Source organism: Elgaria multicarinata, chromosome 22 (genome assembly GCF_023053635.1).
Source record: "Elgaria multicarinata webbii isolate HBS135686 ecotype San Diego chromosome 22, rElgMul1.1.pri, whole genome shotgun sequence".
In the NCBI taxonomy this organism is placed as follows: domain Eukaryota; kingdom Metazoa; phylum Chordata; class Lepidosauria; order Squamata; family Anguidae; genus Elgaria; species Elgaria multicarinata.
In genome coordinates this window covers 1198878-1222955 of record NC_086192.1, presented here as the reverse complement: position 1 = coordinate 1222955, position 24078 = coordinate 1198878, and the positions used below count along the sequence as shown (strand labels likewise).

General features: G+C 59.3%; 1 protein-coding gene across 1 annotated transcript in view; it reads left to right on the top strand.

Moving 5' to 3' along the window:
• Window positions 1-1052: 1052 nt before the first annotated feature.
• Window positions 1053-24078, top strand: part of BLTP2 (bridge-like lipid transfer protein family member 2) — a 24370-nt gene continuing 1344 nt past the window's right edge. The window contains exons 1-37 of the mRNA XM_063146706.1: window positions 1053-1127; window positions 3187-3316; window positions 3509-3558; window positions 4775-4934; window positions 5030-5148; window positions 5896-5956; window positions 6250-6427; window positions 6900-7026; window positions 7274-7398; window positions 7988-8055; window positions 8206-8354; window positions 8977-9092; window positions 9847-10010; window positions 10353-10620; window positions 10758-10963; window positions 11458-12517; window positions 12675-12866; window positions 13097-13299; window positions 13394-13512; window positions 13715-13935; window positions 14143-14333; window positions 14764-14863; window positions 14956-15158; window positions 15951-16245; window positions 16672-16829; window positions 17022-17228; window positions 17765-17864; window positions 18422-18604; window positions 19274-19395; window positions 20081-20236; window positions 20381-20502; window positions 21005-21185; window positions 21289-21375; window positions 22131-22241; window positions 22345-22480; window positions 23058-23182; window positions 23399-23500. Of these exons, the coding sequence (XP_063002776.1) occupies window positions 1057-1127; window positions 3187-3316; window positions 3509-3558; window positions 4775-4934; window positions 5030-5148; window positions 5896-5956; window positions 6250-6427; window positions 6900-7026; window positions 7274-7398; window positions 7988-8055; window positions 8206-8354; window positions 8977-9092; window positions 9847-10010; window positions 10353-10620; window positions 10758-10963; window positions 11458-12517; window positions 12675-12866; window positions 13097-13299; window positions 13394-13512; window positions 13715-13935; window positions 14143-14333; window positions 14764-14863; window positions 14956-15158; window positions 15951-16245; window positions 16672-16829; window positions 17022-17228; window positions 17765-17864; window positions 18422-18604; window positions 19274-19395; window positions 20081-20236; window positions 20381-20502; window positions 21005-21185; window positions 21289-21375; window positions 22131-22241; window positions 22345-22480; window positions 23058-23182; window positions 23399-23500 (6366 nt within the window). The 5' untranslated portion in view covers window positions 1053-1056. The remainder of the gene's footprint in view (window positions 1128-3186; window positions 3317-3508; window positions 3559-4774; window positions 4935-5029; window positions 5149-5895; window positions 5957-6249; window positions 6428-6899; window positions 7027-7273; window positions 7399-7987; window positions 8056-8205; window positions 8355-8976; window positions 9093-9846; window positions 10011-10352; window positions 10621-10757; window positions 10964-11457; window positions 12518-12674; window positions 12867-13096; window positions 13300-13393; window positions 13513-13714; window positions 13936-14142; window positions 14334-14763; window positions 14864-14955; window positions 15159-15950; window positions 16246-16671; window positions 16830-17021; window positions 17229-17764; window positions 17865-18421; window positions 18605-19273; window positions 19396-20080; window positions 20237-20380; window positions 20503-21004; window positions 21186-21288; window positions 21376-22130; window positions 22242-22344; window positions 22481-23057; window positions 23183-23398; window positions 23501-24078) is intronic.

Sequence of the window (24078 nt, the reverse complement as noted above, 5' to 3'; positions counted from 1 at the left end):
GGCTCAGCTCGGGCTCGGAGCTCCCAGCATCTTTTGGCCCCGACTTGCAAGTCCAGGAGTCAGCCCGGAGGCCATTTGTTTCCTGGAATGCAGGTCCGCTGTTGAGAAATTGCTGAGCCCTGTAAAAGGAAACACAAGATAAATGCCGGAGGCATTCGGCGTCAGGCTATTGCAAGGGGCTTGTAGCACCTTAAAGGCCCCCCAGTTAATTCTGGCAGCGCTTTTGGGGGCCACTTCATCACATGCAAATCAACGGGAAACATACAAATTGAGTTTCTTAAACACATTCATTTTATTGGCTTTTATTGTTTGCCACCTTGCTTGGGCCTAATATTTAGAGAAAGGCGGTCAATGATGGCGGTATCTGTGTTTGTTTCTTTCTTTCTACTTAAACGAGGGTTTACTGGTGTTTTTGACTACAGACTACATTTTTAAAAAGCACCAGCAAAGCGCCAACAACGTTGTGGAGGAAGAGTCCTGTGGTGTCTGTTTATCTTGGGTTTTAAATTAAACATGTTATGCTTTCATTCTGGTTTTTGTTCTGAGTCTGGGGTAGAAAGGCGAGATATAAAATCAAATAAATAAAGCCCTATTGAGATTGGGGGGGGGGGAGCCGTACAAGTTCCAGCATGGCCTATGGTGGAAAAGTGGGCTGCAACCCCCATCATCCATAGCTGGGGATGATGGGGGTTGCAGCCCGGCCCCTCGGGAGGGCACCAGGTGACCTTGAAGAAGAGGTGGCAGCAGCAGCCCAGCGAGGAGGACGGAGCCATGCGGATGGAGCGTTGCCGAGGAAGCCTGTGCGTCCCCGGAAGCTGGCGAGCTTCGGTGTACTAGGGGAGGCGTGTCTTCCCCGTGAGGCTTGGCCCCGCCCACCTTCCCCGCTGGCCAATGGCCGCCCTGCACGGGGCCGCGCACGCTCCTTCCTCCCCCTCCCTCCCTGCCCAGCCCGCGCGCACTCCCGTCGGCCCGTCCTCGGGGCTCTGCCGGTGTCGGGCGGTTGGAAAGACCCTCCCGCGCCCCCTCGTCCCTTCTGCAGCCCCCCGCCCACCCCCGATGGCGACCCCCGTGCTGGGCGCCCTCCTGCTGGTCTTACTGGTCCTACTGGGCGGCCTGTGCCTGGGAAGGTAAGCTGTGGTGGGGGTGGGGGCGGGGGCAGGGGGGGCAAGTGCATCCATTTTGGGGGGAGGGGGTGTCACACTTGGGGGCTGCCCCCTCAAGGCTTGGCATTCCTGCGCCCCCCCCCCCCGTAACTGGCAATGCCAGTTGGCCACTTCAGGCCTTCATTCCCCCCCTCCCCATGCCTTCTCCGCTCCCCATCCTTTGCCCCTCCTCAAATGCCCACCTGGCCTCCGCCCCCCACCCCCCATAAACCCATCTCCAAAAGCTTGGGCGTCTTGGCCCCCACAAACGCACACGCCAAGTGTGTCCCCCCCACACACACACACCTGTTTTTTGCAGGCAGTGACAGGTGCCTCCCTGGCCCGAGCCTGGAGTTTCCTGCACAGGTCCCTGAATCGCCGTAGGCAGCTCAGAGCTTTTGGGATGTGGGGGGGGGGCAGCCCTCTCCCCAAAAGCCCCCCCCCTCAAATTGTGGCTTCGCAACTTGTCCTTGGCCGCCTCCTGTCGCGCTGGCGAAGTGCTCGTTGTTCCTGGCCTGTCTCCTTCCACGACCTCCCTCCCTGCAGCTGAGTTTGGTGCTTCCCTCATTTTTATTCATTTATTTAAAACATTTCTTGGCCGCCTTTCAGGGCAAAGCGGCTTGCGATAAAATACATAAGAAACATTAAAAGCAATAATACATTAAAAATATTAAAAGCAATAAAACAGCAATTAAAATCAACCATAAAACCAGCTGGAACAACAATAGCATCTTTCCCCTGCCTGGTGCCCTTCCCGAGCGTTGGACTTCAATGCCCATCATCCCCTGGGAATTGTGGGTGTTGCAGTCCAATTTAATTGGAGGGGCACCAGGCAGGCAAAACCTGCCCGAACCCATCTCTCGTGGCATAGCTGTGACGTTTGTTCTACCCCTTCTCAAATCTCACCAAGCCCATCATCCCCATCCAGCCATTTCAGCCCCTTCAAATGCACACTTCCTTGCACCAGATGCTGCATGAGACCCTGTCTGCTTGGAACGATGCTGCTAAGCTCAGATCTGGCCATTACCCGTGCCCCGGACCTCATGCCCGGTCTGTTGTGTCACACGTGCCTCAAATGTACCATCCACCATATCGGGGTCTCCCAGCTTTAATTCTGCCCCTTGTCCGGGGGGCGGGGGGCTGTAGTGATACCTCCAAAGTGTTATCACTGGAACCCGGTCCTAGAACGGGCGGCTAGTGACGCTGATGAGCTAGGTGGGCACCCAGGGTCGGCCTGGTAGGGTACCTTCCGATGTGGTGCCTCTTCCCTTTGCCGCTGAATAACTGCAGCTCGCTTGTGTGCAGCCAGGCCTACATTTGTAGAGGGAGAGAGAGAGAGAACCAGGACTTAAAACAACTTCCGCCCAGCTAGGACCTTCCAAAGCCTTTGGACTACAACTCCCAGCATTCCTGATTATTGGTCATGCTGGTTGTGACAGAGTTGGAAGTCCAAAATACCTGAAAGGGCACCGGGTTGTGGGGAGGCTGCGTTTCTTTTTAAAATGTACTTTTAATGTGCTTTTATTCTATTTTATTTTGTCCACCACTCCAAAATTCTGAATGGGGTTTGGTATATAAATATTGTAATAAAATAAATAAAAGAAAGGAGCGGGGGGTGGGGGGTGCTACCTCTTTGAGTCAGGGTGGCAAAATGTAGGCGTGGGTTCAAGGTGCAATGGGTTTATTTATTTAGTACATTTCTCACCTGCCCAATAACAAATATTCTCTGGGCAAATGAGAGCCAGTTTAAAAACATAAAATGCCCTCTTTAAAATATAGTTTAAAAAAAACATATGCAACATGATACAAAAATGTAAAGAATAAATTACAATATAATGCAAATTGATAATCAGCACAGGAATCAGTAAATAATACCATTAGAACTTGGTCTCCAAAATGCCTGGGAGAAAAGAAAAGTCTTTGCCTGGTGCCAAGAACATAGCCACATGTTAAGCACCCTTGGTGCTTCGAGTCATAACGATCATCCCAAATGGCTGATGCAGACGTTGGCTTGAATTTCCCTTTGATCTGCCCCCTCCCACAGGTGGCTGCTGTACATACTGGTCACCAACTGGTGCCGCCGCCGGCTCCAGGCGGAGCTGAAGATCCGCACGTTGGGGTTTTTCTGGGTCCAGAACCTCAGCCTGAAGTTCCAGGAGGAGCAGCAGACGGTGGTGGGTATCGGAGAACGTCTGCGCAGTCTTTAGCCCGGTCGCCTGGAGGCGAGCGGAACAGGGAACCGATTGTCTGTTTGGAAGGACGTGGGTCTCTCGAAGCTGGCGGGGGGGGGGGAGCATTGCATTGTTGTCAGAGCAGGGAGCAGGGACTGAGAGTCGCCACGGGCATCTCTTTCTGTGCCTTTTCAGGAAATCGACAGCATCTGGATCTCCAGCAAGCTGCTGAACCATGATGTGCCGTAAGTATGGTGACACGGGTGTTTAGCACCCTTTCCCGACCTGGTGTTTTGGACTTCCAACTCCCATCCGTCCCAGCCAGCATGGCCAGTAGTCAGGATCGTTGGGAACTGCAGTCCAAAATAGATGGAGGGTTCTAGGCGGGTCTGTTTCCTTCTGTTAACGTAATGGTTTCCAAACGTCCTACCTTGAAGGGAAGTTTTTTCCCTTCATGCTCGCTTGTCTGCTCTCTAGCCCCGTGGTGCTGCAAAACGTCTACATGCAACAGTGGGTTCTGGGCTGAATTTTGGGGTGGGAACATGCTCTGTTCATACAGGGCCCCTAGAATGCACTCAGCACCCCTCCTGAGCCCTCTCTGTCAACACCCTGTGTCAAATTTTGGTATTGGAAGCTCCTTGGGGCAGCTTCCTGGCCTCTTGTAGTCTGTACACAGGAACTATTCCTATATGGATGTACAATGGCAAGTGTCTGTCTGTCTGTCTGGACCCTCGCACCCAGACTATGAAACCTACACGCTTGGAACCTGGCATGTATACAGAGGGGGGTGTACTTCAGGCCGATTTGGTTTTTAAAAACACAATCCTAAATTTTAATTAATTCAAATGTGCTGCATGTAGTTGGAGCCTGTTGTAATGTCTTCAGTCACTAGGGGGCAGAGATCTATAACCAGCGCATAGCGCCACAGTCCATGCTGTTTGAAGCCGGGGGGGAGTGGCCTGAGATATGGTTGCCCCCACCCATGTGCCGTGGGGCAGCCCCCTCAGGGGGCATGGAGTGAGGAGGCCTCTCCCTCAGGGGGCGGTAGGAGTGCACCCAGGGATGAGACGTGCCTTGGGGTGCCAGCAGGCGTGGCTCAGCTCTGACGGGCTGCAACCCAGGTTTGCTTGAAGGCTTCACTGTATCAAACGGAGGGAAGTTGGACCCGTTTGCTACTCAGTAGAAAACTCCGTCTGCCGTTGCTGATTTCCTGACTGGGGCACCTCTGATGAGATTCCAAGGAACGCTAGACGGTTTTTGCAGTTCGGGAGCCTCCGGATCAACTCGGGGCACTGCCTGGAAATGCCGGGAGAAAATAGCCACGGCTGGCTGCTGACGGCGCTCCCCGCCTCCTTTTCTTGTTGGGAGCCAGAGGGAGGGACGCGCCCGGGACGGTGGGGAGACGGTGGCCACTGTGCTTGCCCACCCCCACGCCTCCTTTGGCCGCTGTTTCCTATGCAGGCGTTACCTGGCGCTGTGCTTCGGAGAGGTCCGCGTCCGCGTGGACCTGCAAAAGGCAGCCGAGCTGCAGACGCTGACCCCGGAGGTTCCAGCAGAGGGCGACAGCGAGCCGGGCCAGGCGCTCTCCCTGGGGCCCTCGCTGCTGCGGCTGCTGAGCCAGGTAGCCTCCCCACCCCCCGCCCCCGGAGCTGGGTGGGTCGGTCTCTCTCCCCTCCCGGCCAGCCCTGCTCACCCGTGCCCCCGTGTCTTTGCCAGCTGTGCTCCGTCCACGTGGAGTCAGTCAACGTCATGGTGCTGCACGTGGCCGCCTCGGAGTCCCTGTGGCACGTCCAGGTCTCGCGGAGCCGTATCTTGCTGGACTGCAATGGCAGAAGGTGAGTTTGTGCAGCAGGGCGGCGGTGAGCACAGGGCTGGGTTCCCTCCAGATGTTTTGGACTATGCGTCCCAGAGTTCCTGGCCGTTAGCCATGCTGGCTGGGGCTGATGGGGGTTGAAGTGCAAAATATCTGAGGGTGGGACTTATTTCTATCTAGACATGCACAGGATTGTAGGACTTTTTCCTATCTAGACATGCATAGGACCGAAGGACTTTTTCCTGTCTAGACATGCATAGGATTGTAGGACTTTTTCCTGTCTAGACATGCATATTTATTATTTATTTATTTATTACATTTTTATACCGCCCAATAGCCGAAGCTCTCTGGGCGGTTCAGGATTGTAGGACTTTTTCCTGTCTAGACATGCATAGGACCGAAGGACTTTTTCCTGTCTAGACATGCATAGGATTGTAGGACTTTTTCCTGTCTAGACATGCATAGGACTGAAGGACCTTTTCCTGTCTAGACATGCATAGGATTGTAGGACTGTTTCCTGTCTAGACATGCGTAGGATTGAAGGACTGTTTCCTGTCTAGACATGCATAGGATTGATGGACTGTTTCCTGTCTAGACATGCATAGGATTGCACCTTCTCAATGCATTTTGAGCTGGTGTGTCCTTTAGCAGGGGAGATTATTTCTTAATATGTATTCCAGCAGAATGATGGGGCGGCAGCGTTTTTTGCCTTTAAATGACGGCTCTCCTCCAGCCCGCTTCCCTCTTCCGTTCTCTCCTTTTCTCCCAGCACGACCTGCGAGGTCACCTTTGGCCAGGTGAACAGCAAAGTGCTCAAGAGCAGCCAACAGGTGAGCCCCCCCAGCCCCCCTCCCCCCGTGGCTTCTTCCACCCCTGCCGCTTGACAACGCATCTCCCCTGACCAAACTCAAATAAAGGCGGGCGGAGAGAAAACCCTTGAAAAATGGTGTGACATAAAGCAGGGGCGCAGGACCTCTTTCGGCCCAAGGGCCGGATTCTCATCCGGAGAAGCGCTTTGTGGGGGTAGGGGGGCTGCTGTGGGCGGGGCCAAAGGCAAAAGAGGGTGGGGCTAAATCCCCTGTTGCCCTGACTTCCTGCCCTCCCCCCTCGGCCCCCACATTAGGATGATGCCTGCCTGGCCGAGCTCTCCCTGGTGCTCAGCGTCTCCCTGGACATCGGCGTGAGCCAGCGGCAGCTGCTGGGGCTGGCCCTCCGGGTGTGGAGCTTCCACGCCGAACTCCACGAGGGCCTCTTCCACAGCGCCCTTCTGCAGCGCGTCGGAGGCACTGGAGATACGGCAGGTTAAGACCTTTCGGCTCCCGGGAAAGGGGGGGTGGGGGCAGCTGGGCCGTGGGGGGGGGGCAGGCTCCCCTTGGTCTCTCTGGATCCCCCTGAGCGGAGCCACAATCTGCAACGCGCCTGCTGGCCCGGGGCGACTCACCCTCCTCCCCACCCTCCTCCTCGCGGGTGCTCCCGTTCTGGTCAGGAGGCCGGCCCTTCTCCGCATTCGATGGTTAAGGGCAGGAAGGCGCCTGATTGTTTTCCCCATCAATACCGTTGTTCATTGACTCTCCGCTTTGGATTGGCTTAATGTCTTTATTCCTGTTTCTCTCTTTTTTCTAACTTCTAGTTTGTTGTTTATAAACGTTCTCATTTACTTCTATCGGATCAACTCTCCGGCCCGCGTCTAACTCCTTTTCTTACCTGTGTGGGACGCCCCGGGCTGGTGTCCGGGTTCAACAGCCTTTTCACGCCCGTATTCCCCCTCCCTAGATCCCGCTCGGGCTCCAGAGTTGCGCCCACCCAGGCTGAGCCTGGCCAGCCTGAAATACGTGCCCTGCAGCGTCAAGGTGGAGTCGGAGAACACCAGTGTGGTCCTGTCGATGAACAGCCAAAAGAGGTAAACACGCACACACACCTCCTGTTTTAGAATAAAATCTAAAAATCATGAGGACTGGGACCTTAGTTTACTTTTAAATGGAAAAGGGCCGTGGATCTGTGGTAGAGAGCCCTGCTGCATATGCAGAAGCATCCCCAGGTAGGGCCAGGAAAGGCTCCTGCCCAGAACCCTGGAGAGCCATGGCTGCTGCCAGTCAGTGTGGACAATCCTGAGCAGGAGGGCAGCTCTGTTTCCACCCCCCTTGCAGGCACCTCACCTGGACGCTGAAGCTGCTGCAGGTGGCCTACCAGTGTGACGAGGGGCAGATCCCCCTCCGCAGCTTCACCCCCACCTGCGACCTGCCCCAGATGAGCATCGAACTGGTGCTGGAAGGCAAGTGTGGGGGAGGGAGGGAAAGGGCAGGCGGGCTGGAGAGCAGGAGGGGGGCATTGAGGGGAAAGACCCCCCTCCCCATCTCTCTCCTCCCCCTGGTGCTTTGAGTTGGGCCTGCAGGTGGACGTTATCCCCATGTCCTCCATGGTGCGGATTCGCTCCTCTGGGCAGGGCTCCCCGTCGCTCACGGCATGGCTGTCCTTGCACACGCTCTCCCCCAAATTATCAGCCTAAATACCAGGGGAGGGCAATGTCCGGCCCGTGGGCCCTTCCAGGTTTCGCCAGGAGGGCAGAGCTTGGAGAGAGAGTGGGTCAGGGGACGGGAGCAGGCGGCAGAGCGTCTGCGCAGGGGTGCAGCCTCTTCCCCCCGTGGCCTCTGACCCCGGCAGCTGGGAGCAGGAGCGGGTGAGCCGTCAAAGCGGACGGTGGGCCTTCCGCGAACCGGGAGCCGGCTGGGCTGGGCTGCAGCTCCTATCATGCCCAGCGGTTGTGCTGGCTGCCCATGGCGGGGCTTGCAGCCTGACCCGCCCAGTCGGAATCCAGTCGCCACACTGTTGACTAAAGGCCCAATCCTCTGTGCTCCCCACAGACGGGCTGCTGCTGTCTCAAAGCCGCCAGCGGATCGTGTGCCTCAACTTGTTGAAGGCCAGCTTGCAGGTGAGCCGGGCCTGCTCCCTCTCCCTCTCCCTCTCCCTCTCCCTCTCCCTCTCCCTCTCCCTCTCCCTCTCCACCAGCCTCCCCGCTCCTCCGGCACTGCGCCCTTGGCCTTGGGCTGCAGCTCCAGCTCTTCCGTCCGCTGCCCCGCAGGTCATGGCCATCGACATCTCCATGGCCGTCATGCTCAACACCTGCATCGTCCACTACCGCCACCAGGAGTTCGCGCACTGGCTGAGCATGCTGGCTGCGGCGCAGGAAGCCGCGGGGCTGCCGGCCCCCGCCCGGAGCAGGGGCAGGAGGTGAGCTTCCCTCAACTCCATCGGGCCAGCTTGGTCAGGGAGGGGGTCAGACCGAGGGAGGCAGCCAGGGGCGCCCTGGCCTTCCGTCCATCCATCTGTCCGTCGATCTGAAAGTATTCCTCCTTGGCCACCTCTAAGGGTGGAACGAGGCGGAAACCACACCAGGAAGGCACCCTTAAAACTCCATCAAGTTCTGTTCAATGCAATCCATAGAAGACGAGGTTGCCAGTTAGAATCATAAAAAAACAGCAGGAGCGCCAGTGAAAACTGGGGCGTCTTCCGCGCTTTCTTGAAGACCTACAAAGAAAGGGCCCTGAAGAACCCCCTGTGGAAGTTGATTTCTGGGTTTGGGGGCCCCTCTCTCTTGAGCCCTAATAGCCATTTGTGGGCAATGGAGGCGTCCGAGAGCCCAGAGTGCGGGCCAGCAGGTATGGGAGCAGGCTGACCGTTGGCTATGTTAGCCGGGGGTGATGGGAGCCGTAACCTAAGCATTTGGCGGGTGCCCAAGCCACCTTCTGCCTTACGCATCTTTGGGTTTAAGGGATTCGTTCTCTGCCCTCCCTGCAAGAAATAATTCTGGGCCGGCGTGCGATCCGGTTTCTTCTCTCCCTGCTCCACCTAGGATGCCCCAGATTCTGGCCACCATCATCCTCAGTGCCTCGGTGTCCAACGTCAGCGTCTCTGTCCAGCTGGGAGACACTCCACCATTTGCCTTGGGCGTGAACTCCGTCTCTCTGGGTAAGTGCCGGGCCTCCCTTTTTGTTGTGGCAGTGGAAGAACAGAGTTCGCTCTTAGTAGGTAGAAGGATTGGATCAGGGTGCAATCCTGCGCACGTTTAGATGGGGAGGGGGGAGTCCTAGAACTCCCAGCACTCCCTGGCCAGCGTTGGGGGGGGGGTGTCCTAGAACTGGGAGTTGTGAGGCCTTTCCCCCCCACCTGTCTAAACATGTGGAGGATCTCGCCCTCGGTCAGCTAGCTGTGGTATACTGTTAGTTTGGTCTTGGTACAGTGTTATTGCCCTGATTAGCATTTTAGATTATTTGTCCCCCTGAATTTGGGACGGTATAGAAGTGCTTTATTTGTTCTGCAGGTGTATCATGTGTCTGGCTTGACTGTATTTTTGTGCAGAGTATTTGATCCTTTATTGTCACTGTTTTGGGTTTCCTGATGGGGTTTTGTGTGTGTGTGTGTGTGTGTGTCTGAGAAGCAGGACATTAAATCGGGTTTTAATTGACTGTTTGCTGTTTCTTTCATTCTTTGTGTCTTTTTTAGTTGTGTTTTTATGTTTGAATGAAGATTTTCTTTTATCATTTCTTTTATCGTTCTGCCTTTTGGGCAGAAAGTCGGGATATAAATTAAAGAAATGATTAAATGAAAGGAAATGGGGTGGGGGAGTGGAATTGAAGCGGAATTACCTAGAAAGTTCTCTAGGAATGGTTTGGCCTTCACGGCATGCCTTCTCTCTCTCTCTCTCTCTCTCTCTGGCCCTTAGACTACCAACATCTCCGTCCTCAGAGCGTGCACCAGCGAGCGGTCTTGTCCATCGACCACCTCTGCTGGCGCGTGGGGGCCGACTCCCACATCCAGCGGGCCCCCCACCCACCCAACATGCACGTCTGGGGAGAGGCCTTCATCCTGGACACCTTCAATCTGCAAGTGAATGAGGGGCGGGGCTCGGGGTGCAGCACGGTGGGGCTTAGCCAGGTTCAAGGGGCGGTTGTGGGCCAGGCGACAGACCAGGCGGGCTGCCCTCTAACCCCCCCAGTACATCTGAGCACAGCTGCGCTTTTGCGCCTGGGTTCATGCACGTGTTTCACACAGGCACACCTCTTTCCTCTCCCCATCGCTTTTCCTTTGCGTGTCGTGTCTTTTGGGATGATAAGCCTGCAAGGCTTTGCGTGTTGTGTCTTGTTTACCTGGTGATTTGCCCGTGACCCTGGGAGCCCTTTTGGTGTAGAAATGCTTCAGATAAGTAAATGGAACCTCTCCGTCTTGCAGGGCAGCTACAACCAGCCGCTGGGCACCTCCAGCACCCACGCGGACACCCTCTTCTTGGACTGCACCCTCCGGGGCCTGCAGGTGGAGTCTTCGGACACCTGCTCCGAGTGCCTTTCCAGGGTCTTCTCACTGTGGCGCCCGGGGAACGCGGAGGCTCCGGGATGCCCGGAGGAGCCGCCCCTGTCCCTGGGAGATGACCTTGGCGTCCTCTGGAAGGTTGACCTGAAGGTGGAGGACGTGAACCTCTTCACCTTGTCTGCTCTGGCAGGTGAGCTGCCCAGCTGGGCCGGGAGCCCGCTGCCCTCTCCGCCGGAGAGTTTGCCCCTGGAGTTCCTTCCGCCCGAGCCCCGTGCCTTGGGGATCTTTGGGCCCGATCCCAGGTCATGACCCCTTCTCTCGCCTCAGGGGCCACGGAGGTGCGGGTGGACACCCTGACCATGCTGGGCAGCGCCGAGAGCTGCACCGTCAGCGTCCAGGGGGTGGCGCTGGCCCTGGTCAAGACCATCGCGGAGAAGATGCAGCCGTGCTGCAAAGCGCCCGCCATCCCCAGCCCCGTGGCCGAACTCTCCGCCCTCTCGCTCACCTACCGCAGCAGCATCCGCTCCTTGGAGGTACGGGCCGCCTTTGGTCTCTCTCTCTTTCCTCCACCTCCTCTGTTTGGTGGGAAAGGGCTCCGCTCTGCTCTGCTCCCTCTGGAGAATGTGTGTGTGGGGGGGTGCGGGGCGGGGGGGGCGTTCCTTCAAGATGCTGCGAACGTGCAGCTAGATGTTCCTCTGGCTCCACAGATCATTCTGATATTTGGTATCAGCAGCAAAATGTTGCGGCACAGAATGCTCCTATTCAAAGTTTGTTTGTTTGTTTATTACGCTTACACCCCACCTTTCCCTCCAAGCGTCCTCCTCTACGTTTTGACATTCACAACACCCCTGTGAGGTAGGTCAGGCTGAGAGTCAGGGGAAGGAGCGCCCCACGGCAACATTTTGCTGCGCCTTCTCCTGCGGCTGGTGGCCTAGCTCTTGTGCTCCTTTTCGTGGCCTGTCGCCCCTGGAGACGGGTTTGTGCAGACGCTCTCCCTCTGCTTCCCCACCCCCTTTCCTGACCCCAGGTGCAAGGCGGAGAGAGCCTCAGCGTCCTCTGGAGCCCGGCCAGCCACATGCACCTCTTCCAGCACCTGCTGGCCACCCTGCGCTGCTCCCAGGCCTTGCGGGGCGCGCTGTGGCCGCAGCAGCAGGCCCCGTCCCCCGAGGGCCAGCCCCCCGCCGAGGGCGGCCCCCCGAAGCGGCTGCTGAGCCTGGTGCTGGAGCTGGGCTCCCTCAAGGCCACGGCCTTCGTCTCGGGGGAGCGCTACCTGAGCCTGGCGGCCGAGCGGGTGGTGGTCAGCCGGCACAGCGCCTCCCTGCACGCCTACTGCCCGGGGCTGGCGGCCGGCTTCGACGGCCACAGCGTCTTCGTCTTCAAGGAGGTGGAGCTGCAGGCCCTGCCCGAGCTGGAGGAGATGATGCTCCACCGGGGGCCCTTCCCCGCCCTCGGCACCCTGCGCAACCGCGTCTGGGCCCTGTCTTGCGCCAGCGCCGAGGTGGAGTTCCCCTACCAGTACGACTTCTCGGCCACCCTGGACGAGGCGCTGGGCGTCCAGAAGTGGCTGCGGGGCCTGCACGGCGGCGGGGGTGGCCCCCGCCCCGCCCCGCCCCTGCCGCCGGACCTGCTCCTCAAGGTGCAGCGCTTCTCCTGGGTCTTCCTGGACGACGTCCTCGAGGTGAAGCTGCGCGACAACTACGAGCTGATGAAGGACGAGAGCAAGGAGAGCAGCAAGCGGCTGCACCTGCTGGACACCAAGGTGGCCGCCCTGCGCAAGCAGCACGGGGAGCTGCTGCCGGCCCGCAAGATCGAGGAGCTCTACGCCTCCCTGGAGAAGAAGAACATCGAGATCTACATCCAGCGCTCGCACCGCCTCTACGCCAACACGCCCATGCGCAAGGCCCTCCTGACCTGGACCATGTCCCAGCTGGAGCTGGTGGCCCTGGCCAACGAGTCCTTCCACGGGGCCGAGCGGGTCCTCCAGCAGATCCGGGAGCTGGACGCCGCCAGCCCCTTCCCTGCCGAGGGCCTGGACCTCGTCGCCCACTGGTGCCGCATGGTCAAGGGGAGCGTCAAGACCTTCTTCGGTGAGGGGGGGCAGCAGCCGGACGCGGCTGGCCGGGGCTCCCTGCTTCCCTTCCCTCCTGCTGCTGCTGCTGCTGCTGCTGCTGCCAGGAGGGGCGCCAGAGAGAGAGGGGGTTTCCTCTGCCTCTCCTTCACCCGTTCCTCCCTCTTGCCCCACAGTGCGGATCCGGGATTACCCCCGGTACTTGTTTGAGATCCGGGACTGGAGGCTGTCGGGCCGCCTGGCCGGAGCCGAGCACCGGGGTCAGCCTTGCTCCCGCCGGCGGCAGGTGCTGAAACTCGGGGCGCCCTGGGGAGACGTGTCCGTGGAGAGGAACATGCCGCCTTTGAAGTTCTACCACGACTTCCACTGTGAGTCCAGCTGCCCAGGGTCAGGCGCGCAACACAGGCGGGGGGAGGCATCGGAAGCGTTCCTCACACCAGCTCAGGCTCTCGGTCGGTCCGTTGTCTAACCTTTACCGCTACAGTCTGGCCATTTTTGGGTGGGGAGAAGGGGGGGGGTGACGCCCTGCTGTCGCACGAGGGGAGGCACACGCCCCCCCACCGGGTGCTTGAGCCGTGTGTTCTCCCCCTCGGCTCAGCGGAGGTCTACCAGTACACCATCGTGTGGGGACCGTGCTGGGACCCGGCCTGGACACTCATCGGCCAGGCCATCGACCTCCTGACCAAGCCCTCGGAGGACCCCAGCGCCCCGCTGCCCTGGTGGGACAAGAGCCGCCTGCTCCTGCATGGCGACTGGCACATGGACATCGAGCAGGCCAATCTCCACCAAGTGGCCACTGAGGTGAGGTGACGGGGAGCGCCCGGTGGGCCGGAAGGTGCGGGCCGGCCTCGCCCCCCGGCCCGGCCTCCGTTCCAGCCCTTGCCTTCTCCTGCAGGACCCGTACAACACCACGGAGAACATGCACTGGGAATGGAGCCACCTCTCCTTCCACTGGCGGCCCGGGCAGTTCGTCTTCAAGGGAGACCTGGACGTCAACGTCCGCACTGCATCCAAGTGAGCGGCCGGCAGCTGCCTGGGCTGGAGACCGTGCCCGGCGCGCTCCACCCGGGGAGAGTGTGGCCACTGAGACTGGGCTCCCAGTAAACACGGCAGAAGGATAGAGTTTGGTTGAAGGGGCCCCGGAGGTTTCCTCGTAAGGATTCGGCCGGCTGTTCCGCCACCTCGCCGCCCGCTCACGTTTTTGTCTTCCCGGCAGATATGATGACTGCTGCTTCCTCCACCTTCCCCAGCTGTGCATGACGCTGGATTTGACGTGGCTGTGCCACGGGAACCCCCACGACCACCACGGTGTGGTGCTGCGCTCGCCGGAGTTCCTGCCTGAGGTGCCGGTGGGTCAGCAGTACGACTCCTTCCGGGCCTTCCGCTCCGAAAACCTCAACCTCTCCATCCGCATGGACTTGACGCGGCCGAGCGGGGGTGAGTGCCGCCGGGCCGTGGGCCCCCCTCTCTTCCCAGTTCCGCCGGGGGACGTCCTCTGGGAAGGGAGCATCTCCCCGTTCTTGGGATGCGAGCTGGATTTGGGGGCCGCTGGACCCAGTCGGCCCTCCTGGGGTCAGAGCAGGCTGACCGGAGGCTGTGGCCGCCCCGCCCTCATGCCCCCCCTCCCTGCGCCCTTCCTGGCAGAGCCCGCCCAGCCCCGCGTCCTGCTCTACAGCAGCACCCTGCGCTGGATGCAGAACTTCTGGGCCACCTGGACCAGTGTCACCCGCCCCATTTGCCGCGGGAAGCTTTTCGGGAACATGAAGCCCGTCAAAAAGAAGCTGGGGCAGCATTACCGGCAGCTGGCCTTTACCGCCCTCTTCCCCAAGCTCCAGGTGAGGCTGCTGCCCTCCTCCCCGGGGGGTGGGGGGTGGGGGGTGGGGGGGCAGCCGTCCTCTGCAGCTGCGGTGATCGTGCCCTCCGTCTCAGTCGGGGCTGCAAGAGGGAAAGGGAGCAGGCTGCCCTCTGCGGCTGGATTTCTGTCCTGTCTGTACCTAGCCCCAAAGCCAGGCAGCAGCGAGGTTTTGTAATGGGCTGTTCTCGGCGGCTGTTGTGACCCTGCAGAACTTCCTTCCTCATGAAGGAAACAGATCCTGAGAACGTGCCACAAAGCTGCCTTTTGCTACCCTCATCCAGCTCAGCGTAACTTGGGGGGTGGGGGTGGGGGCATCCACACCATTGGGTGTTTTATAACGTTCTCGGGATGCTCCTTTCTAAAGATGCTTTCGCCTTGCCCCGCCCCCCTCTCTCCGGCACTTTCTCCAGGTGCATTACTGGGCCTCCTTCGCCCAGCAGCGTGGCATCCAGCTGGAGTGCGGCCAAGGACACATCTTCACCTGCGGCACCCAGCGGCTCATCCCCCAGGGTGAGTGGGCCAGGTCGGGGGGACCCCCAGGTGCCGCGCCCCCTTCCTCTCTTCTCCCGCTCTTCCCCACCTCACTGGCGCTCTGCCCGCAGCCGGCACCGTGATGCGCCGACTCATCTCGGAATGGAGCATCACCCAGATGGTGAGCGACCTCAGCCTGGTCACCGTCCACCTCATGGCCTCCCCCTGCGACGAGAACGCCGACCACCGCCTCGACCCCTTGGTGAAGAAGACCCACCTGCTCAGCCTCTCCTCCCTCGCCTACCAGCGCCACAGCGTCCGCACGGCTGAGGAGGTAGCCCTGCCTCCGGCCCTTCCTCGTGGCCAGGGTTGGATCGAGGGGGGCACAAGAAGAGCCCTAGGAAGGGAGGGGACGGAGCCCCGTGTGCCTTGCGGGCGGGAGCTGCCAGGTTCGACCTCTGACAGCATCTCCTGCCAGGGCGAGCAGGGAATCCTGCCTGAAACCCTGTCAAGCTGAGGCTGCCAGTCAGTGTTGACAATGCTGGGCTATTTATTTGCGGCATTTATATACCGCTGAACAATATAGTCTTCAAGGGTCTGACTGGCAAAAGGCCATTTCCTACATCCCTGAGTTGCAGTTACCCTTTCAAAGAAATTCCGCCCCGTGTGATCCTGTTAAGATCTCCACCGGGGACCCAACCCTATAACCAAACCCTCCGCAGTCTGTATGTCCTGCGTGACAAGGCGGTCCCCTCACACGGGTCCCGGGGCGGGGGCGGGGGGGGGGCTTTGAGCTGCCGTGCTTGTGGCGAAAACTTTCATCGGAACACGTGGAGCCGAAGGACATGAAGCACGGAGCCAACCACGGGCCTTGGAGCTGTGCGTTCCCACATGGGTGCTTTTCTCTTGGAGAAAAGTGGTGTGGGGGAGGCCGCCTTCTACGGAGTCAGACCCCCCAGCACTGTCGGCACTGACTGGCAGCAGCCGTGGCACCTCAGGGGTTCAGGCAGGAGTTCTCCCAGCCCTGCTTCTACGGGCCCTCTCGGTTCTGGCCCCGGGGCCTCTTCCACCGCCTCTTCTGGGTCCCGTGTGATGCCTGTTCCTGTTCCCTCCTGTCCCTGTTCAGGAGCTGCCTGTGCGCGACAGCGACGACGTCTTCCACACCCACCAGCTGCACCTGGTGGACTTGCGGGCCTCCTGGACCACCACCAACCGGGACATCGCCTTCGGCCTCTATGACGGCTACAAGAAAGCCGCGGTGCTCAAGCGCAACCTGTCCACCGAGGCCCTGAAAGGGCTCAAGATCGACCCCCAGCTGCCAGCCAAGAAGCTCAAGCGGGGGCCTCTCCCCAGCCACCAGCCTCCGCTGCGGGTCACTCTGCCGGCCAGCAGCAGCCGGACGGAGCGAAGCCCCTCTGGAGGTGAGCGAGCAGGGGCTGAGTCTGCCCTGGAGCAGGGAGAGGGGCGGGAAGACGAGCCCGAGCGCTCAGTGAGGAGCAGCCCCCAGGCGTCAGATTTACTGCAACTTCATCCTGCTTTTCAGACGATTACTGTCTCCGAAAATTGGGTGGGAATGTGGGGGACAAGACCCATAAAAAGGCCGGGTTGGGGGTTCCACACGCCCTTCCTGTCATTTCCACGTAGATTTGTTTTTTCACGCTTTCAAGACGGGGAACTATTCCTTGTTGAAACTGCGCAGCGGCGTGGGGCGTTCCGCAAGCCCCGTGGCGGCCGAGCCGTTCCCTGCCTCGCACGCCCTCCCGCTGTCCTGCCCCGGTGCCCCGACACACGCGTCAACCGACCCTTTCCTCTTTCCTCTTTCCTTTCCCCTCATCCTCCACCCTCAGGGGCCTACATGCTTCAGAAGCTCATCGAGGAGACGGATAAGTTTGTGGTTTTCACGGAGGAGGAGTCCGGGGTGAGCGAACAGTTATGCGGCATTGCGGCCTGCCAGACGGACGACATCTTCAACCGTAACTGCCTGATCGAGTTGGTCAACTGCCAGGTATTGCCCCGAGCGGCTGCAGCCTGGCATCCTCCAGGAGCATGGGGCTGCAACTCCCATGCTGGCTGGGGGATAATGGGAGCTGTAGCATCTCCTGGCAGGGAAGGGAAGGCCACTCCAACTTGGAGAGGGAGGAAGTGATACGTTCCCCCGCAACGCTTGTGTCTTCCTCCCCCCCCCCCCCCGCCCCAGATGGTTCTCCGCGGGGCCGAGACAGAGGGCTGTGTGATCGTCTCGGCAGCCAAAGCTCAGCTGCTCCAGTGCCAGCACCACCCGGCCTGGTACGGGGACACCCTCAAGCAGAAGACCTCCTGGACCTGCCTGCTCGACGGGATGCAGTACTTCGCCACCACCGAGAGCAGCCCGTTGGAGCACGAGGACCTGGAGCTCTGGTTGGAGGTGGGCCTGAGGCCTCGCCCGGCCCAAGAGGCCTCCGGGAAGAGGGAGGGAGGGAGGGAGGGAGGGGTGGCTTTCCTCGTCGCCTTGCCTCCCCCGTGCCTCAGTATCGATGGGTATCCTGCCTCTGGCCCTGGAGCCAGTCTTTCCCCAACTGGGGGACTCCCCGGAAGTGTCGGACGATAACTCCCGTCACCCGGATTGGAAATAGCAGCTGGGATTACACCGCAACCGTGTGTGGGAATGAACGGCAGCTCCCCTCCCCCCCCCCCCCCGCGCCGGCCAGTCCCGCTGCTAGCTCTGATTCTGTCAATAGTGGCGGGGTTGAGAAGTGGCAGGGATTTCCAGCTCATGCGGGGGCTGGAAAGTGGCCAAGGGTCCCTGTATGGACGTGGGTCCCCACCCCAGCCCTCACAGGGTGGCATCAGCGGGCGGGACCGTCACCAGACTTGCAGGGCAGAGGGCGGCCCGGCTGCCGCAGAGCGGCCCTGCAGCCCTGCCTTCACTCGGGGGGCGCCGCTCTCTCCACCCGCCTCCAGGTCAAGAACATTGAGGAGCATCGGCAGCGAAGTCTGGACTCCGTGCAGGAGCTGATGGAGAGTGGGCAGGCCGTGGGCGGCATGGTCAGCACCACCACAGGTCAGCAGGCTGAGCCGGGAGCACCGCTTCGGGCCTGTGAGCCGTGCGGCCGGGGAGGGTGGTTGGGGCTTTTCAGTTTGAGGTTGTGACCCTCAGGAGTTCAGCCTGCGCAGCCCTGAGAAAGAGAGAGAGAGAGAAAGAGGGCCATCTGGCCTAGTATTGCCTGTTCTGACTGGCAGCCTCTCTAGGGTCTCAGCCAGGGGAAGGGGCTTCCCCATCACAGCGCTGCGCCTTCTGCAAGGAGGGCCCATGGGATCGCCTCACCTGTCGGCACCAGATGCGCAACTCGGGGCGGATCCAGAGTCGTTTTCAAAGCTTGGGCGGGATCCAGGGGCCGTTTGAGCCGCTGACTGTTTCTTAAGTTCTTGTTTTTCAAGAACTATTTTAAGGTTGCGTAGTTTGAAATGGTTGCGCCTTTGCCTTTTTATTTTATTTTACTTTTAGCAAAGAAGGCAGCCTATAAATGTTATTAGAAATAAATAAATAAATAAATGAAATCACCCGCTACGTGAAGCCAGCGAGGGATGACTTACGCTTGCTCCCTGCCCCCCCCCCAGACTGGAACCAGCCACACGAGGTCCAGCCGACACAGCAGGTCCAGCGGATCATCTCGCGCTGCAGCTGCCGCATGTACTACATCAGCTACAGCCACGACATCGACCCGGAGCTGGCCACCCAAATCAAGCCACCGGAGCTGCCTGCCAACCCAGACAAGGATGACCTGCTCAAGAAACAGGAAGGTACGGCAAGGCCAGTGGGTGAGAGTCACAGGGGCCAGCCCCGGGAAGGCTCTGCAGTCAGACCTCTGGAGTGAGGGGCTCTGGGGGAAAACGTTTTCCTCTCAGTGGCGCAGGAGGCGATCCCAAGACGGCGCCTCGGCATTGTTCCGCTGGCCGTAGATCTTTCATTTCTGCCAGCATAAGGGACGCTTCTCTTAAGCCCCTCTGCCAGTGCAACGCTTGAATCTAGGATCGCGCTGCTAATTGGACAGTTTCTCTCTTTCGAATCCCCTTCCTATACTTCTCCCACGTCAAACATTAAATTGTAGGTTCTCTGGGGTAGGGGACCAATCCTCTGCCATGTGTGGTGCGCATGAGCAGAGCCGTGTAGATAGAAAATCGCCGTTCCAACCCACGCTCCCTTGGTGATGGACGGGGACAGGCGGGAGTTCCCCAACTGAGGACGTATTGAGACCACTGGGGGGCTTTTCGCTTCTGTGCCTCCGTCGGTTCATCTTGGGACGCGGAGGGCGGAGGCAGGGGACTCTCGGCCAAACACGGGAGCTGGCTACAGGGCTTTTGGAGCTGGCGATCCTCCCATTCCCATTCGTGGTGACGGATCTGTTGCAACTGCCAGGGCCTCGCCCAGCCGCTGTCGCCTGCACAAAGTCCCTCTGTTCCTTCTCCCAGGGGCTGTGGACACCTTCACTCTCATCCACCACGACCTGGAGATCTCCACCAACCCAGCTCAGTACGCCATGATCCTTGACATTGTGAACAACCTCCTCCTGCACGTGGAGCCCAAGCGCAAGGTGATCCTGGGATCGTGTCCGGGCTTTCCTCCTTTGTGGGAGTTCCAGTCTCCGTCTCTAATGCCAGGAAGTACTCAGACACTTTTAAAATCAGGGGCACCCAGCGATATTGGGTACAGAGAATGAGCGCCAGTTAAAACGTTGCATCAGATGTTAGCCTAAAAATAAAACACATGAAAAAGGCCCTGCTCCTTCCTTCCACCAAGCCAACATCCATCAGCAGCAGAACCACAAGGGACACACATGTTCCTGTTTGTCGACGACGGCCAACCTGGGCAAAGTTAGGAAAGGGATTGAAAATAAAACCACAAGCTGAAGTGACGTCCATCCATTTGGATGGCTTTAAAAGGAGGTTGGATAAATTGCTGGAGGCGAAGGCTATCCATGGCTACGAGCCCTGATGGTTGCGTGCTACCTCCAGTATTCGAGGCAGTAAGCCTGTGTGCACCCATTGCTGGGGAACATGGGTGGGAGGGTGCTGTTGCACCCTTGTCCTAATTGTGGGTCCCTGGCCGACGGCTGGTTGGCCGCTGTGTGAGCAGAGTGCTGGACTAGATGGACCCTCGGTCTGACCCAGCCTCAGGGCTCTTCTGAGGTTCTTAAGGAGAGCCCAGGGGCCCCCACCTGATGATCAGGACAGGGCAGCCCCCTCACACTGCCCCCACCCCCCTTCCCACCCTCCCAGGAGCACAGTGAGAAGAAGCAGCGCGTGCGCTTCCAGCTGGAGATCTCCAGCAACCCCGAGGAGCAACGGAGCAGCATTCTGCACCTCCAGGAGGCCGTCCGCCAGCACGTGGCCCAGATCCGGCACCTGGAGAAGCAGATGTACTCGGTCATGAAGGTGAAGCCCCCGAAACGTCACCCCCCTGCCACGGCCAAGGCCCACGGCTGCATGGCGCTTCCCGCGGCTGGGAGGTGTCCTCCGGCAGGCCCCGGAGACGGCCGTGCCGTGACCGCTTCCCTCTGCCCACCCCCCCACCCCCAGTCCCTGCAGGATGACAGCCGGAACGAGGCCCTGCTGGACCACAACCAGAAGCTGCAGCAGCAGCTGAGCCGGGAGAAGACGGAACTGCAGCAAGAGAGCGAGGAGCTGAACATCCTGATCCGGTATGGGGCGGGAGGGGGCCGCCCTGGTAGACCGGGAGGCTTCCCTCGCCTGGCGCCCTTTCCCAATAGGGTGGACTGCAAGTCCCGTCATTCCCAGACACACTGGGAATGATGGGACTTGCAGTCCAAGACCCCTGGCCTGGCTCCGGCCGTGGAAGGCTTGTTCTAGGGCGGCCTACGCCGACAGCAGCAATATTTTGTTTTATCTCAAAATGACGTTTCGGCCGCCTTTAATTCCCCTCTGGATGCCCACCAAGGCTTCTCATGCAGTTGAGTCCACCCCAGTTATTCCAGGATATTCTGCCTCTGATCACGGAGCTTTTCTTTTAGCTGCCACGACCATGGCAGGAGTGGGTCGGTCTGCTCTTTCAAGCCGGGGGAGCCCAGCGGCAGGCAGTGTGGGTGGGCTGCTGGGTCTCCCGGGCGCTCCAGGCCCCGCCCCCGCCCGCTTTGTGGGTGGGTGTCGAGGGCGTCTCTTCAACGCCGCCGCCCTCGTTCGCAGGTGCTTCAAAGACTTCCAGCTGCAGAGGGCCAACAAGATGGAGCTGCGCAAGCAGCTGGAGGACGTGGGGGTGGCCCGCCGCACTGAGTTCTACTTCGCCCAGGCCCGGTGGCGGCTGACCGAAGAGGACGGGCAGCTGGGCATCGCGGAGCTGGAGCTGCAGCGCTTCCTCTACAGCAAGGCATGGCTGGCCGGCCCGCAAGGCTGGGGGCGGGAGGGAGGGCAGGCGAGGGGGGCTGTGGCGGGGCGGCTGCACCCGGGTCTCACCGCTCCGCCCCCTGCAGGTGAACAAGTCGGACGACACGGCTGAGCACCTCCTGGAACTGGGCTGGGTGACCATGAACAACCTCCTGCCCAACGCCGTTTATAAGGTTGGTTGGGGGGCAACTCCCCCCCCCCCCCCGGAGAAATCTGGTTTTGGGGTCTGCAGAGATGCCGGACTTGGGGTGCGGGTTTGTACTATAATCACCAGGACTGTCGTGGGCTCTTCAGGGGCACCTCTGAGCATGGGCAGAGTGCCTTTGCATCCCTAACGAAAAACGGCAAGGCAGCCCGCTCCTAGCAAGGCTTCCGAGCCCTTGGACGAACTCCCACGGACCCTTTTTTTTGTTTCTTTGTTTGCGTCCCGGTTTCCCCCTCCCATGGTTAGCCCAAAGCAGCTAAACGACGTCAACCAGTATATAATTTGTAGACTATAAGTCTAAAAATGATAAGCAGGATAACTGTACATAATGAAAAATATGAAGATGTTTATAGGATTCTCTTACTATTTAGTTGTTAGATATGTTTCCTATTTTTTGCGTTTCGGTATTTTATCGTATACTTACTGTCTCCTTATTACAAATGTATTAAGTACGCAATAAGATATCTAAAGACAACAGGAGGAAAAAACATTTAGCGATAAAAATAGTACAAGAAACCCAGAAGCAAACATTCAGTTTGGAATGTAAACGTCAGGCCAGTTCATGGATATATTGAACCGACGGGGGAGAAATGAAACACAACCCAGATTTTAACCCCAAACACGCCCCTCTACCCGACTCCAGCAACCAAGAGAGTCAGCCGCTTGTGCCTTGGTGGGGCCGGTTGGGGGGCGCTTGTGACCTCAGCCTCGTCCGTCCCGCAGGTGGTCCTCCGCCCCCAAAGCCCCTGCCAGTCCGGGCGTCAGCTGGCCTTGAGGATATTCAGCAAAGTCCGGCCACCGGTGGGCGGCATTTCCATCAAAGAGCACTTCGAGGTGAGCCGGGGACGCACGGCCGGGATGCTCGCTCTGCCCCCCTTCCTGGCAGGCCGGAAGCCTGACATGCGCCCGCTCTTTCTCCCGCCGCCCCCCTGCCCAGGTGAACGTGGTGCCCCTCACCATCCAGCTGACGCACCAGTTCTTCCACCGTATGATGGGCTTCTTTTTCCCCGGGCGCAACGTGGAGGAGGAGGAGGTGGGAGACGAGGAGGACAAATCTAAGCTGGTGACAACAGGTGCGTGACGCGCATGCGCGCTGCCCGGCGGACCTTTTTGGCCACTGCGCGCTGCTGCCCCAAACAAGGCCTGGCTTGCTAGGGGGAGAGAGACATTGGCGGAAAGCCGCCTGGAGCTCGGTTCATGGAGGAGGCTACCTGTTGCCTCCCTGCATCCTTAAAAGTCCAGGGACTAACACAGGTGACTAAAATGCTTAATCTGTCCTGATTCCTTGTTCTGGGCTTCAGCCGCCCCAGTCCCATCATCCTTAACTGGGGCGGGGCTTAACTTCACCCCTTCTGTAGCAGGGCGGGGCTTCTGAGTTTACATATGCAGGCAAGCACAGGCAGATGCACAGAGAGAGAGAGACAGGCAGGCAGACACAAAGAGAGAGACACGCAGATTCAGAAACAGAGAGACAGATACACACAGGCCAGACAGAGAGACACGCGCGCGCGTGCGCACACACACACACACAGAGAAAAGAGAGACAGAAATGATACACACAAACAGATAGAGATATGCACAGATAGAGACAGAGAGACACACACACGGACGCCTCCTTACCTCCCTCCGGACCGGTTTCTGCCTCCGCAGGCATGCCGGTGGTGAAGCCCCGACAGCTGATGGTCTCCGACGACCCCCTGGGACAGGGCAAAGGCATGGCCCAGGGGCTGAACCGGACGTCGGGGGTCAGGCGCTCGTTCCGCAAAACGCCTGAGGTAACCACCTGATGCGGGAGAGGGGGAGGGTGCAGAGGGAGCGGGGGAGGGGAGGGAAGAGGCCAGCCCCCCCACCCCCCGGTTGCCCTGCAGGTGTGTCGGCCCAGCATGCCGGCCTGCTGCTTAGCGGGTGCTGAAGATCCCGGAGCGGGGGCGTGTGGCTTCTGCCCGCGGGACAGCGCCCGTGTCTCCAGCTGCGCCTGCTTCCTCCTGCAGTACCCGGTGGACGACATCGACAAGATGAAGGAGCGGGCGGCCATGAACAACTCCTTCATCTACATCAAGATCCCTCAAGTGCCTCTCTGTGTCAGCTACAAGGTCAGTGGCTTCCTGCCCACCAGGAAACATATTTGAGAAACCTCGAAGAGCCCTGCTGGGATCAAACCAAGGGACTGTCTAGTCCTGCCTTATGTTCACACAGCGGCCAACTAGCTGCCCCCCCCTCATGGCAAGCCCACAGGCAGACGTGAGTGCAACAGCACTCCCCCACCCATGTTCCCCAGCAACTGGCCTACTGCTCTGGCCCTAGAGATAGCATGCCTAGTCGCCCTTGAAAGCTGGAGGGTGCGTCTTGAGCCAGTGAGTTCCATGCTGTACTTCTGTCTGCCATCTCCAGTAGTGACGTAGCGGAAGCTCTCAGGGTTGAAGTCCCAGGACTTTTTTTAGTAGCAGGGACCTAACGTCCTTTGCCCATCCAGACTTCCTCGTCCCCTCTGAGTTTAGCTGCCGTCTTCATCGGAGTTGGGCACAGCAAAGCTCAGGGAGGGAGATGCATCTCCCCAGCAACGATGCCTTGTTCCCGTTGTAGTGCAAAGTGTTCTGAGGTGGTTTTAAGACTGAAGTGGGCAATGAAGGCTTTGCAAAAAAAGCGCTCATGCCGGAGAGGAAAGCTGCTA